Below are 13,993 nucleotides of genomic sequence, written 5' to 3'. Positions count from 1 at the left end.
GGTAACTGACTCCATTCCTCCTCTGGTCCTCCTCCAGACCCTGTACCTTCTGCTTTCCAGCTCTGCCCCCAAAGTGGGTGCACGGTGATGTTATGGAGGGTGTGGGATTCTTGATATCTGATGTAATGAGGGGGATGGGGTGCTCAAGACATTATTATTATTATTATACAGGATTTATGGCGCCAACAGTTTGCTCAGCGCTTTACAATATAACAGGAGACAATACAGCAACAATACATATAGGAGGGCCCTGATCCTGGGAGCTTACAATCTAAGAGGGACATCTACCCTTACAGATACAATCGGCCCTTAGAGGGCAACCATAATGCTGATTCGGCCCTCAATGAAATGGAGTTTGACACTCCTGTCCTAGAGAATAACATTTTGGTAGTCCCAATTTTTTATGTTACACGATACTGGCTCAAATACAAACTTTCATTAAAAAATACACCAAAGTACATTTTTGGTTGTATAAATTCAATTTATTACACTTTTTTTTTTGTAAAATGTAAATTATGAAGTTGTGCTGAGTAAATAGAGACCCAACATGTCAAACCTTAAATTTGTGTGTGCCCGTGAAACCCTAGATTTTTTTTTCATAGACAACATTTTAAAAGCCGCTACAGGTCATCAATGTAAAGTTATGCAGGAGTTCTGATGCTATAATTATTGATCTCACTCCACCAAGCGCAGTGATATGTAATATGTGTTCAGCAATTGCCGTTTTTGTATATAGGCACCCCAATGCGTGCATTTTGATATGTGGGGGGGGGCAAATATTTTTATTTTTTAATTTTATATGTGTCTATTTTAATGCTTAAAACTTAAAAAAACATTTTACATACTTGTGATTGCTATCACATAGGGGACCACTAGCCCTCTATGTGATAGCATATAGGTGACAGGTACTCTTTATGAGACATCTGGGGTCTATTAGACCCTGGATGTCTCCCTTACACGCCACTGCAGCTGATGGAACACAGATCATGGTCTGTCAGCTGCTTCCTCAGGTACTGATTCCAGTCATTGACAGCTCTGGAAGTGAAGTTAGGTACGTCACTGCCTGTTCTGTACAGAGGAGAGAAGCTCAGCGGATAAATGTCCACTAAATTCCTTCCGCCCTTCACAGCGACATCCGCCATGAACGCAGTGGGCCAGCAGGTGGGACCCCTGTAAATATGGTGGGGGGGTTGCGCAGGGGGCGGCACATAGTGGCAGTTGTAGAAGTGATCGACAGTTTTGCAGCCACTTGAAACCCTTCCCATAGACAGCCAGCTTCAGTCAGCTTCACAAAAGTACGCACGCTTCTGGCCGGGGAACACACATGTCCGCACTATGGTTACAAATCCTGAGCAAAAGGCTGGGGATTTGGATTTTACCGCCCCCCCCCCCCCGCCCCACCATGCTGGCACCCTAAGGCGGCTGCCTATGCCTCCCTATGGTTGAGCTGGCGCTGGATGCAGAGCCCACTTTATGTCACCAATACATAGAAACACAGAAAACTGATGGCTGAAAGAGAAGAAATGGTCTATGGAGGCTTTTTATTAACCTGGACCTTCAGTGAGTCCCTTCTGTCCTCTAAGTGAGAAGAAGAAATAACTGACGTAGACCTTCCCAAATCTTACCTACCATTTATATTTTACATCACAGATAACTACATAAGGCACACAGGGATTGTAATATACAGTAGCTAGGGCTGCACAATCACAATTTATTCAAAGTAGAATACAATAACTTTTTCCACTCCCCTCACTCTTGTTCTTCATATATTCGGAATTTAGTTTCATGTCGCTTGTTTCTTTCATATATTTTATAATAAATTTCAGATGCCTTTTCCTCTCCTCTTTGGGATCTCTCATGTGTCCCATACGGAATCTGATGTCTTCCAAAACATCAGTGAGGAATTTGATGATCTCTTCATGCTTCTCTCTCACCATCGGCTCGCCCTTTGCAGTGTAATTTTCGATGGTGTAGATGTTTTTCAGCCCCATGTTTGTAAAGATGGACTTCATGGATTCCAATTCACCGCTGTACTTGTGTGTCAGGACAATGTATGGGTTAACGCCTGGAACATCAACATGAAGGAATTCAGTACAAGGAGCAAGTCAGTTCCTGAAGGACAGGAGGTAAAGGGGAGATGGAGGAAAGATAGCCATTGTCTGGGTGAAGAGAAGGGGGGCAGAACCATTGCAGGCTTTTTCTAGAGGAAAAATCTGAAGGAGAATAAGGAGGAGATAGACAGAGGAAAGGCAGTCATGATATAGAAAGAGAGGAGGCGGTCATTATACAGACAAAGAGGAGAAAAGGAGATAGACAGAGGAAAGGCAGTCATTATATAGACAGAGGAGAGAGGAGATAGACAGAGGAAAGGCAGTCATTATACAGACAGAGGAGAGGAGATAGACAGAGGAAAGGCAGTCATTATACAGACAGAGGAGAGAGGAGATAGACAGAGGAAAGGCGGTCATTATACAGACAGAGGAGAGAGGAGATAGACAGAGGAAAGGTGGTCATTATACAGACAGAGGAGAGAGGAGATAGACAGAGGAAAGGTGGTCATTATACAGACAAAGAGGAGAGAAGGAGATAGACAGAGGAAAGGCAGTCATTATACAGACAGAGGAGAGGAGTAGGAGATAGACAGAGGAAAGGCAGTCATTATACAGACAGAGGAGAGGAGATAGACAGAGGAAAGGCGGTCATTATATAGACAAAGAGGAGAGAAGGAGATAGACAGAGGAAAGGCAGTCATTATACAGACAGAGGAGAGAGGAGATAGACAGAGGAAAGGCAGTCATTATACAGACAAAGAGGAGAGAAGGAGATAGACAGAGGAAAGGCAGTCATTATACAGACAGAGGAGAGGAGTAGGAGATAGACAGAGGAAAGGCGGTCATTATATAGACAAAGAGGAGAGAGGAGATAGACAGAGGAAAGGCGGTCATTATACAGACAGAGGAGAGGAGGAGGAGGAGATAGACAGAGGAAAGGCGGTCATTATACAGACAAAGAGGAGAGAGGAGATAGACAGAGGAAAGGCGGTCATTATACAGACAAAGAGGAGAGAGGAGATAGACAGAGGAAAGGCGGTCATTATACAGACAGAGGAGAGGAGGAGGAGATAGACAGAGGAAAGGCGGTCATTATACAGACAGAGGAGAGGAGATAGACAGAGGAAAGGTGGTCATTATACAGACAAAGAGGAGAGAGGAGATAGACAGAGGAAAGGCGGTCATTATACAGACAGAGGAGAGAGGAGATAGACAGAGGAAAGGCGGTCATTATACAGACAGAGGAGAGGAGTAGGAGATAGACAGAGGAAAGGCGGTCATTCTACAGACAAAGAGGAGAGAAGGAGATAGACAGAGGAAAGGCGGTCATTCTACAGACAAAGAGGAGAGAAGGAGATAGACAGAGGAAAGGCAGTCATTATACAGACAGAGGAGAGGAGGGGATAGACAGAGGAAAGGCAGTCATTATATAGAAAGAGGAGCAGGGGGCCAGACTGCAGGGGAAGGGGGGTGAGGGGCTGCTGAGGGCTGCCTGTGTCAGTGACACGGAGGACTAGAAGTCCCAGCATAGACGGGACAGAAAAGTGAGGGGCTAGCTCCATGACACAGTCATTATATAGACAGAGGAGAGAGGAGGAGATAGAGGAAAGGAAGTCATTATACAGACAGAGGAGAGGAGGAGATAGACAAAGGAAAGGCGGTCATTATACAGACAGAGTAAAGGGGGAGATAGACAGAGGAAAGGTAGTCATTACATAGACAGAGAGGAGATAGACAGAGGAAAGGTAGTCATTACATAGACAGAGAGGAGATAGACAGAGGAAAGGTAGTCATTACATAGACAGAGAGGAGATAGACATGTGCAGTTCTTTTTGATCCGAATCCATATTCGGGCTGCATTGTCTGCTGTTATATTGTAAAATGCTGAGCAAACTGTTGATGCTACATAAATCCTGTATAATAATAATAATAATAATAATAACAATACTAATACATTTTACATTTTTTGGGTGTATCTGAATTCCAAATTCCAATAGTAACAAATTTACACAAATCTGAAATAATGAAACAAAATTCAGCCAAAATTCCATTTGAATTTGAAAACAAGAGTAGAATAAAATAGGTCAGAAAATAAAGGAATAGAATCAATGAAAATAGAATAGAAAAACATAGAATAGAAAATTAAAGAATAGAAAAAAATAGAGTAAAACAGAATAAAATTTAATAGCAACTAAAGGAACAGAATAGAATCCATTAGAATAGAATAGAAAAGAATAGAATGGAAAAATAATAGAATAGAATAAAAAAGAAAGTATATAATTGCCTTCCGAAATTCAAATTTTGAATAGAATGAATTAAAAAAGAATACATTAGAATAGATTATACAATAATAGAAAAGTAAAGAATAAAAAAGACTAAAATACTTTACGAAAGTATAAAAATTTTGGACTGAGCTATGGTGATGTGAGTAGAGATTGACAAAGACACTGGGAAATTTTTGCTGAAAAAATAGAAATTCCCATTACGATCACGCAGTTTTCATATAGCCCATATACATATATAAAAGTGATGCAGCGCTAAAACTAATAATAAAAATACTCCAGAGATAAAGGAAGTGATATACATAAAATAATGATTTAGCAAACGGGGTAACAAATGACCCAAATCCACATGGGGATATGAGAGAGGCAGTGACCCCTGGTACCCGAAGGGTACTCAATAAAGACCAGGTGAATATCTGCAGGACAAACCAAACAGATAATAATGGCTTTGTGCAATAAATGAAGTGTCCACAGTTCATACAAATGCTGTTATTTCAAGACGTGCAGGTGAATCACAGCACACTCCAAACATGATCGCAGGCAGTCTGGCTACAGTGGCCTCTCACCTCCACTCTACGACCCCAAAGGGCCACAAAGCAAATGTAGATCTCTGGATCCCTGAAACCGATGGTTCCTCAGATAGGATAGTATGGGCAGTCATCACATACACAGTAGTCGGACCAGTGGGCAAACGAAATACACCCTCCTTAGGTGTCAAATCTCATATACTCATAAGTATAGAAAAAGAACACAATCCTCATAGTGTATTACTGCTTTTAATGGCACAGTAACAACAAGCCAAAAAATGGGGGTAAATACACTCACATAGCAGCAGCCTGTATCCAGATCATTGTGCTAAGCTGGGTGTACAGCATGATCAAAAAGGTGTTCCAAAATGGCGTCACGCCGGAAGTACGTCACCACGCTATTGCCGTCGACGCGTTGCGTCACGTAACTCGTGACTTCGTCAGGACGAACTTGGGATCCCACTTGGGATCACGTTTGGAGTGTGCTGTGATTCACCTGCACGTCTTGAAATAAAAGCATTTGTATGAACTGTGGACACTTCATTTATTGCACAAAGCCATTATTATCTGTTTGGTTTGTCCTGCAGATATTCACCTGGTCTTTATTGAGTACCCTTCGGGTACCAGGGGTCACTGCCTCTCTCATATCCCCATGTGGATTTGGGTCATTTGTTACCCCGTTTGCTAAATCATTATTTTATGTATATCACTTCCTATATCTCTGGAGTATTTTTATTATTAGTTTTAGCGCTGCATCACTTTTATATGTGTTTTTACTATTGTCCTTATCTGGTATGGGAGAGATGCTGGCTGCTTTCTAGTTAAGTGTATTATTTACCATATAAGCGCAGGAGGATATTTTTCTGTTACATATAGCCCATATACCTTCAAAAACACACATGGAATGTCTGGGAGACAGAGAGAGGAGAGAATACCATGACATGAACAAAGAGGAGAGGAAAAACAACCACATGACAAAAATACCCCAAATACTAACCAGTTAGTTCTCGGGCAGTGTTCAGTATTTGTCTGTACAACCCAACTTCATTCTGGATATCATTATTTACACTGAGAGAAAAAATATTTGTTATAAATCCATTACATGTGAACTATATTCATTGCTAATGTTTTTTTCATCAAAGACTGAGAGACTTCATTGCAGGAAATGCCTCTAATATGACCTCAATCCATGTTAGACGTCTGAATTAAACTGGTACTAAACCCCAAACTCTGCATTCACTATATCCTCTCTCCCCGGACCCCGCATTCACTATATCTGGTCTCCCCGGACCCTGCATTCACTATTTCCGCTCTCCCCGGACCCCGCATTCACTATATCTGCTCTCCACGGACCCTGCATTCACTATATCTGCTCTCCCCGGACCCTGCATTCACTATATCTGCTCTCCCCGGACCCTGCATTCACTATATCCGCTCTCCCCGAACCCCGCATTCACTATATCCTCTCTCCCCGGACCCCGCATTCACTATATCCACTCTCCCCGGACCCCGCATTCACTATATCCGCTCTCCCCGGACCCCGCATTCACTATATCCGCTCTACCTGGACCCTGCATTCACTATATCCGCTCTCCCCGGACCCCGTATTCACTATATCCGCTCTCCCCGGACCCCGCATTCACTATATCCGCTCTCCCCGGACCCTGCATTCACTATATCCGCTCTCCCCGGACCCTGCATTCACTATATCCGCTCTCCCCGGACCCTGTATTTACTATATCTGCTCTCCCCGGACCCTGCATTCACTATATCCGCTCTCCCCGAACCACGCATTCACTGTATCCGCTCTCCCCAGACCCCGCATTCACTATATCAGCACTTCCCAGACCCTGCATTCACTATATCCGCTCTCCTCGGACCCCGCATTCACTATATCCGCTCTCCCCAAACCCTGCATTCACTATATCTGCTCTCCCTGGACCCTGCATTCACTGTATCCGCTCTCCCCAGACCCCGCATTCACTATATCAGCACTTCCCAGACCCCGCATTCACTATATCCATTCTCCCCGGACCCCGCATTCACTATATCTGCTCTCCTCTGGACCCTGCATTCACTATATCCGCTCTCCCAGGAACCCTGCATTCACTATATCCGCTCTTCCCGGACTTTGCATTCATTATATCCGCTCTCCCCGGACCCCGCATTCACTATATCCGCTCTCCCCGGACCCCGCATTCACTATATCCGCTCTCCCCGGACCCCGCATTCACTATATCCGCTCTTCCCTGACCCTGCATTCACTATATCCGCTCTCCCCGGACCCTGCATTCACTATATCCTTGCTCCCGGGCCCCACATTCACGATATCCGCTCTCCCCGGACCCTGCATTCACTATATCCGCTCTCCCCGGACCCTGCATTCACTATATCCGCTCTCCCCGGACCCTGCATTCACTATATCCGCTCTCCCCGGACCCTGCATTCACTATATCCGCTCTCCCCGGACCCCGCATTCACTATATCCGCTCTCCCCGGACCCTGCATTCACTATATCCACTCTCCCCGGACCCCGCATTCACTATATCCGCCCCCCCCGGACCCCGCATTCACTATATCCGCTCTTCCTGGATCCTGCATTCACTATATCCGCTCTCCCCAGACCCCGCATTCACTATATCCGTTCTCCCTGGACCCCGCATTCACTATATCCGCTCTCCCCGGACCCCGCATTCACTATATCAGGTCTCACAATGAGTATAACCAGCATGCTTTGCTGCATATACAGACTGATTGTACTGTTGTGGGTTCAGTAACACTTTATCTCTGTCACAAACACCCCATAGTATGTTTTTAGTTCTTACCTGTGTATAAGAACCGGGACAATTAGATCATGGAAACTGTCCTCATTATTGAATTCAGCCATTACTCTGTCCACATTTTTATTATAGTCCTCAACCCATTCCACCTCCTGGTTTAGCGGCAGCAAATTTCCTAAAAAATGTAGAAAAATGTATTGAAAGTTTAAAGAAACTGTAATGAGTTTACGTTGTCAGTCTCCTCTGTCAGATGTCACCTTTCAGGCAAGGAGAATGATGTCTGGGAGATGGATAGTTGCTCTGAGTTATTGGATATCCTCCAAATGTCCTGCAGTTATGTGTCATATTCCGGAGTCATAGTTACACAATCCCATCGCACACGTTCCTGCATTGTACAACGACTGTATGTATAGTGGGGGCTGCAGGGACCAGCGGCTGGAACCGTGATACATCAAGGAACAGAAACATCACCAGCACACCGGGTTTCTCCAATGTGGGTCGGAAGCTATTAACATGTAATTACATAGTTACAAGAAAAGCAAACTTTTGGAGTCTCGCAGGACCCCTTCATCAGACATGTGACACATCCCATTCTTGATGAAGGGGTCCTGTGAGACTCCAAAAGTTTGCTTTTCTTGTAACTATGTAATTAAACATTATAAGCTTTGAGCCCATATTGGAAAAACCCGATGTCACAGAGCTGGCCCTTCCCCCCCATCCTCTAGGCTTGCTGTCTGACACCCCACCCCCACCCCTCAGCAACCCCTCACTCTTCTGTCCCGTCCATGCTGGGACTTCAAGTCCTCCGTGTCCCTTACACAGGCAACCCTCAGCAGCCCCTCACCCCCTTGCTTGCAGTCTGGCCCCCTGCTGAAGGAATCCACAAACAGGCCCCCTCCTCCCTTCCCCCTCATGCACATCTTCCCGGGCTCCCTGGGCTGGTCCGGAGACCTGGGAGACAGGGCCCATTGCCATGGTAACCCGACAGGAAGTCTCCGGTTACCAACAGGGCGCCCAGCTATATACTTAAGGGTGAGCAGGAAAAAAAAAACCCTTCTGTTCTCCTGGCTGTGTGTGTGAGAGAAGACTGAGCTGAGTGCCAGCTTCTCTTATGACCATCCCCCGTCCTCCTCCTCATCTCCATGGCTGACTGGACTGTCCGTCTGCTGCTGGATCCCTCTCCGGTGTGGGGTGAACTCTCTGCTGCCTGGACTTACCTCTTGTTCCCTGTGAGCCTGCGAGACTGGACATCTTCCCTGGCTGGACTTACCTGTTGTTCTCTGTGAGCCTGCGGGCCGGACATTTCTCCTGCCTGGATTTAACTCTTTGTTGCCCGTGAGCCGGATGGACTTAACCCATCCCTGCCTGGAGCTGCCTGTGTGGATTAACCCTGTGTTGCCGGTGTGGACTGTAGCCCTCTGTGTCCGGCTCCCCGCATCCAGTAAGTGGACTAACCCCGTGCTGCCAAAAGACTGAACCCTGTGGATTACCATACCCCTGTTGCTCCATATTGCCTTCCAGATAACTGTATTGTGTTACTGTATCTGGTGTGGATCTGTGGACTAAAGGAACTGTTGTCTGTGCCCCACAAACCTCCCCAGTAAAAGCCCACACATTGGGTTCTGTGCAATCTGTCTCTGTGTGCTCTGTGGTTCTCTTGACAACTGGTTGGCAGCGGCGGGACGAGAGCACTCGAGATGGCAGATGAGAGAGTCTGCTTACAATGGAAGCGGTGGCCCCGGAATATCGACACTGGATGGCAATCAGCTTACAAGAAAAGGCCAGAACTTTGGGCCTCAACTACAAGGGACTTAACAAAGATCAGCTGGTCCGGATGCTGGAGAAAGCCAGCCAACAGCAATGGGAAGAGGTAGGCACAGACAAGGGCCAAGCGGTCCCGAGAGGAGATGGACCAGAGCTTCAAAGCACAAATGGAAAGAGCCCTTGGGTCATCTGGTACGAGGAAGAGATGGCCATTCTGGGGAAGGATGCCACCCTAGATAGAAAGCTGGCGGCCATGGAAAAGGCTCAAAAGAGACAAACAGCGTGGGAAGCTGCAAAGAATCAAGCAGCTGCTCCTGTGGCTGTCCCTGTGGCACGGGAGGCCCAGAGAATATCCAGGAAGGACTTTAAGCCCTACCAAGAGCACATCAGAGATGTGGATGGGTTCTTCCAGGACTTTGAATGTCAGTGCGAACTACTGCAGGTCCCACCCACAGACTGGACTCGCCATGTGGTAGGGCTGCTTGACGGAGGGGCTGATGAAGCCTACCAAATGATGGACCCCCTCAAGAGACGGAACTATGAGGAGATAAAAAGGGCCATACTGGACTAATACGCGGTCTCCTCAGAGTCATATCGGGCCCAGTTCCGGACTACACTCCGTCTCCCAGAGGCCTCCTTCAAATGTTTGTGCACAAGTTGTCGGTAGACTGCCGCCGGTGGCTGGAAGGGGAGAAGGCAACCTCCCCTGAGCAGATCATCCAGGCCATCCTGAAGGAACAATTCCTTTTCAAGTGCCCCCCCCCCCGAGCTCCGACAGTGGGCGCGTGAGCGGAAACATGCCACCCTAGAAGAAGCTGCAGCCTTGGCGGATGAGGCTCTCCTCATTAACCCGCAATGGAAGAAGCCTGCTGTCGAGGCACCCCAAGCGGCCAGGATGCCCCATCCTACACCGGTGCCCTACACGCCTCCCCATCGCCGAATGGCTCCACAAATAGTACCAGCACTACAGCCCCTACTCCCAGTTCGTTCAGCCAACTCACAACGGGGCCCCAGACCTGCCTTAGATAGGCGGCGCTTTGGCTGTGGACAGATTGGTCACTACCAGGAAGAACGGTCTGGATAAAAGCGCACAGATGTGTCCCAAAGGAAATAAGTGAATGGTATATGTCAACTATGATTGGTGGAGAAAAAACTCACTGCTGCCATGGTAAAAACACATTGGTTTGTGGGAGGTATAAGCAGGAGCCAGGCGCTGTGTAGTTTTGTGATAAAAATAATACACCTTGTATGGAGGTGTGCCTTTAATAATTCATATGGTAAAAAAATAAATCACCAGCCTGTGGCTTTAGGAAGCCAGGTTCCAAGATGGACGGCCCGTCTGCTCAGAGGGAAGCAGTGGAGTAGAATGCCTGTCAGTGCAGGGACCACGTGTACCCGACGTCCCAGCGTCCTGGATGACTTCACCACGATGTGGAGAGACGGAAGGGGGGAACTCTTGCTGGAGCCGCAGCTTTAGAAGGAAGAGGCCAGTTGGGACAAGCAAGAGTTCCCCCCTCCGTCTCTCCACATCGTGGTGACGTCATCCAGGACGCTGGGACGTCGGGTACACGTGGTCCCTGCACTGACAGGCATTCTACTCCACTGCTTCCCTCTGAGCAGACGGGCCGTCCATCTTGGAACCTGGCTTCCTAAAGACACAGGCTGGTGATTTATTTTTTCACCATATGAATTATTAAAGGCACACCTCCATACAAGGTGTATTATTTTTATCACTACCAGGCCAGCTGCCCCGCCAAAAAACAGACTCTCAGGCCTAGCTTGCCCCGGCCAGTAAATTCTGTGGATCTGTACCAGGCTCCCGAGGACTTGCCACCACCCCCTTCAGACTGGGATCTTGCTCCTGCAGACAAGGACACCCCTCCAGCAGTCTTTGGCCTACAGCCGGTGGTGGCCCCTACCCAGAGCCTCCAAGGAAAGCACTTGCAAGAGGTCACTGCGGATGGACAAAAGGCGGTAGGCTTCCGAAACTCAGGAGCCTTCCTCACCATTGTGGACCCCCGAATGGTGCACCCTGACGCTGTACAGCCTGGCCCTGGGATAGTGATCCAGCTAGCAGGGGGCACCAAATGCTTCATCCCTCTTGCTACTGTCAATCTGGACTATAGCTTGGGGCCTAAACGCTGCAACGTGGGTGTAATGGGAGGACTAACTTCAGATGTGGTTCTTGGGAATGATGTGGGCGATCTTCAATGTCACTTTGTGGGCGCCGTCACATGAAGTCAGGTCTGCTGGGAAACCGCTGAGAGGAAGGAGTCACCCCAGCATGTGGACAGACCTCTGCTTTCCGCGGTGAGTGACTCAACTTTGACTGCTGATAATACTGGGGTGACATGGGACTGGGACAAGTTTCAAGGGGACTTAGCCACCGACCCTACTCTGACAAGCTGTAAGGGACCACCCAGCGGTACCTCTAGCAACCCACCGGTGAGGTGATTCCAGCGTGCGGAATCTAAGTCCCAGTGCACTTGTTCACCAGGGCCCCTGATGGTGGGGATGGACTTGTAGTGCTCTGAAAGCAGGTCACAGTTACTGGGCACACTCACCACTGATAGGGGTATCCGCCAGGGGCTCCCACAGAGGAAGAGCCTAATGTGAGAAGGCTGGGAGATCCCGACGGGATGAATGGATAGATGGCTGAGCGAGTGCGAGGTCAGGCAGGCCGGGTCGGTAACTATAGGGACGGTGCGGTACAAAGCAGCGGGCAGAGAGTAGTCGGGTCACACTCCAGGTCAACAACAGCAGGTCAGGTCCAATAGGGGGCATCCAGGAGAGAGGTCAGGCAAGCAAGGGTCAGGACAGGAGAAAACAGCAAGGTCAGGGCACAATCCGGGTCAGCAACTCAGTTATTCACAGGTTCACAAGATACAGGATACAAGGAGACCAGAAGGCACTGAATGACAGCTCAGGGCCATTTAAATATCCCGCCCTGCGCTGTCATTGGTGCCAAGCGCACGCCCGCGGTCTCTACCGTGCATGCGCGAACTTGATTGCCGCGGTCGGCCAGGTCCCAGTGCCCGCGTCCCTGCACAGGGCGGTGCACTGCGCCTGCGCCGAGCCCAGCGCTGCGGCGATCCCCGACACAAGCTTCTGGGCCTGAGCAGGGCTGACTGGTCCGGGGACCGGCGAAAGGATAGTGCAGGAAAATGGGTTGCTGTACCGAGTGGTGGAGACCGATGCCGAAGGGGGGTCTCAGACCGTGGCTAAACAGCTGAAAGTTCCCCAACAATTCTGGACCCAACTGCTACACCTTGCTCATGATATTCCCATGGCTGGGCATCAGGGAAAGCTACGGACCGAAAAGAGGTTGGCCCAGGCCTTCTATTGGCCTGGGATGTCCCAATCGGTAGCTCGCTACTGCCGTACCTGCGATACCTGTCAGCGACATGGAAGAACGGGTGGCCTGCGCGCCCCCCTACAGCCCCTAATCATTATTGAGGAGCCGTTCCAACGAGTAGCTATTGACATTCTAGGTCCCTTAGCTCGCCCCAGCAAATCTGGAAAGCGGTACATCCTGACCATCGTGGACTATGCTACTTGTTATCTCGAAGCAGTCGCCCTGTCCAGCATCACAGCTCCCAAAGTTGCAGAAGCCATGGTTACCATTTTCACCCGAGTGAGCTTCCCTGCTGAAATCCTGTAAGATCAGGGGACTCAGTTCATGTCAGGCCTTGTTCAGTCCCTCTGGCAGACCTGTGGAGTGTGGGCCATCCGGACAACCCCCTATCACCCCCAGACCAATGGACTGTGTGAATGCTTTAACGGGACCCTGAAGGTCATGCTACGGGCCTTTGTAGACCTAGAGCCAAACTGGGAACGATACCTGCCCCACCTCTTCCTTGCCTACCGAGAGGTGCCCCAGGAATCTGGATTTTCCCCCTTTGAACTGCTGTATGGGTGGAAAATCCACAGCCCCCTGACCCTACTAAAGGAATACTGGGAGGGTCAACTACCAAATACCGGGGTCCCTGTGGTGCACTATGTCTTGTAACTGTGTGAAAAGATGGGACAACTAGCCAGCCTAGCAGCTGACCATCTCCAAGCAGCCCAGGTCCGGCAAAAGACATGGTATGACCGCAAGACACGCACCCGGGAGTTTACTGAAATCAAACAGGTCCTCATGATTGTCCCAAATCCCCAGAACAAATTGTAAACCACATGGGAGGGACCCTTCCATGTCATTAGGAAAGTGAATGACACAAACTATATTCTCGGACTAGATGATCGGGGGAGATGGCAGAAAATGGTGCATGTCAATATGATCAAGGAGTACCATGACCGAAACCCCCTTGTTATGGCCGTCTGTTCAATACCCTCTGAGGAGGAGGAGGAGGAAGAGGCCGTACTGGACCTCCTGGAAGCAACGCGTCATCCAACTGATGTGCACCAGGTGCCCCTGAGTCTGCAGCTGAACCCGGGGCAACAGAGGGCCATGAATGCTGTCCTGGGCCAGCGCAGTTCCGCTTTTTCGGCCCAGCCTGGAAAGACCACTATCACCACTCACCATGTGGAGACCCTGGGAACCCAGCCCATCCAACAAGCCCCATATCGTGTCCCTGAAGCCGTTATGA

At 48.7% G+C, this 13,993-nt stretch overlaps 1 protein-coding gene across 1 annotated transcript in view; it reads right to left on the bottom strand.

Moving 5' to 3' along the window:
* Positions 1 to 1,389: 1,389 nt before the first annotated feature.
* The window catches only part of LOC149437883 (uncharacterized), a 46,029-nt gene continuing 33,425 nt past the window's right edge, over positions 1,390 to 13,993 (bottom strand). Inside the window, exons 3-5 of the mRNA XM_089660557.1 lie at positions 7,686 to 7,815; positions 5,858 to 5,928; positions 1,390 to 2,065 (exon numbers count right to left, since the gene is read on the bottom strand). Coding sequence (XP_089516683.1) covers positions 1,716 to 2,065; positions 5,858 to 5,928; positions 7,686 to 7,815 — 551 coding nt within the window. The 3' untranslated portion in view covers positions 1,390 to 1,715. The remainder of the gene's footprint in view (positions 2,066 to 5,857; positions 5,929 to 7,685; positions 7,816 to 13,993) is intronic.

Source organism: Staurois parvus, unplaced genomic scaffold (genome assembly GCF_062004578.1).
Source record: "Staurois parvus isolate SC_StPar_1 unplaced genomic scaffold, SC_StPar_1.0 ptg001252l, whole genome shotgun sequence".
In the NCBI taxonomy this organism is placed as follows: domain Eukaryota; kingdom Metazoa; phylum Chordata; class Amphibia; order Anura; family Ranidae; genus Staurois; species Staurois parvus.
This window is presented reverse-complemented; position numbering and strand designations above follow the sequence as displayed.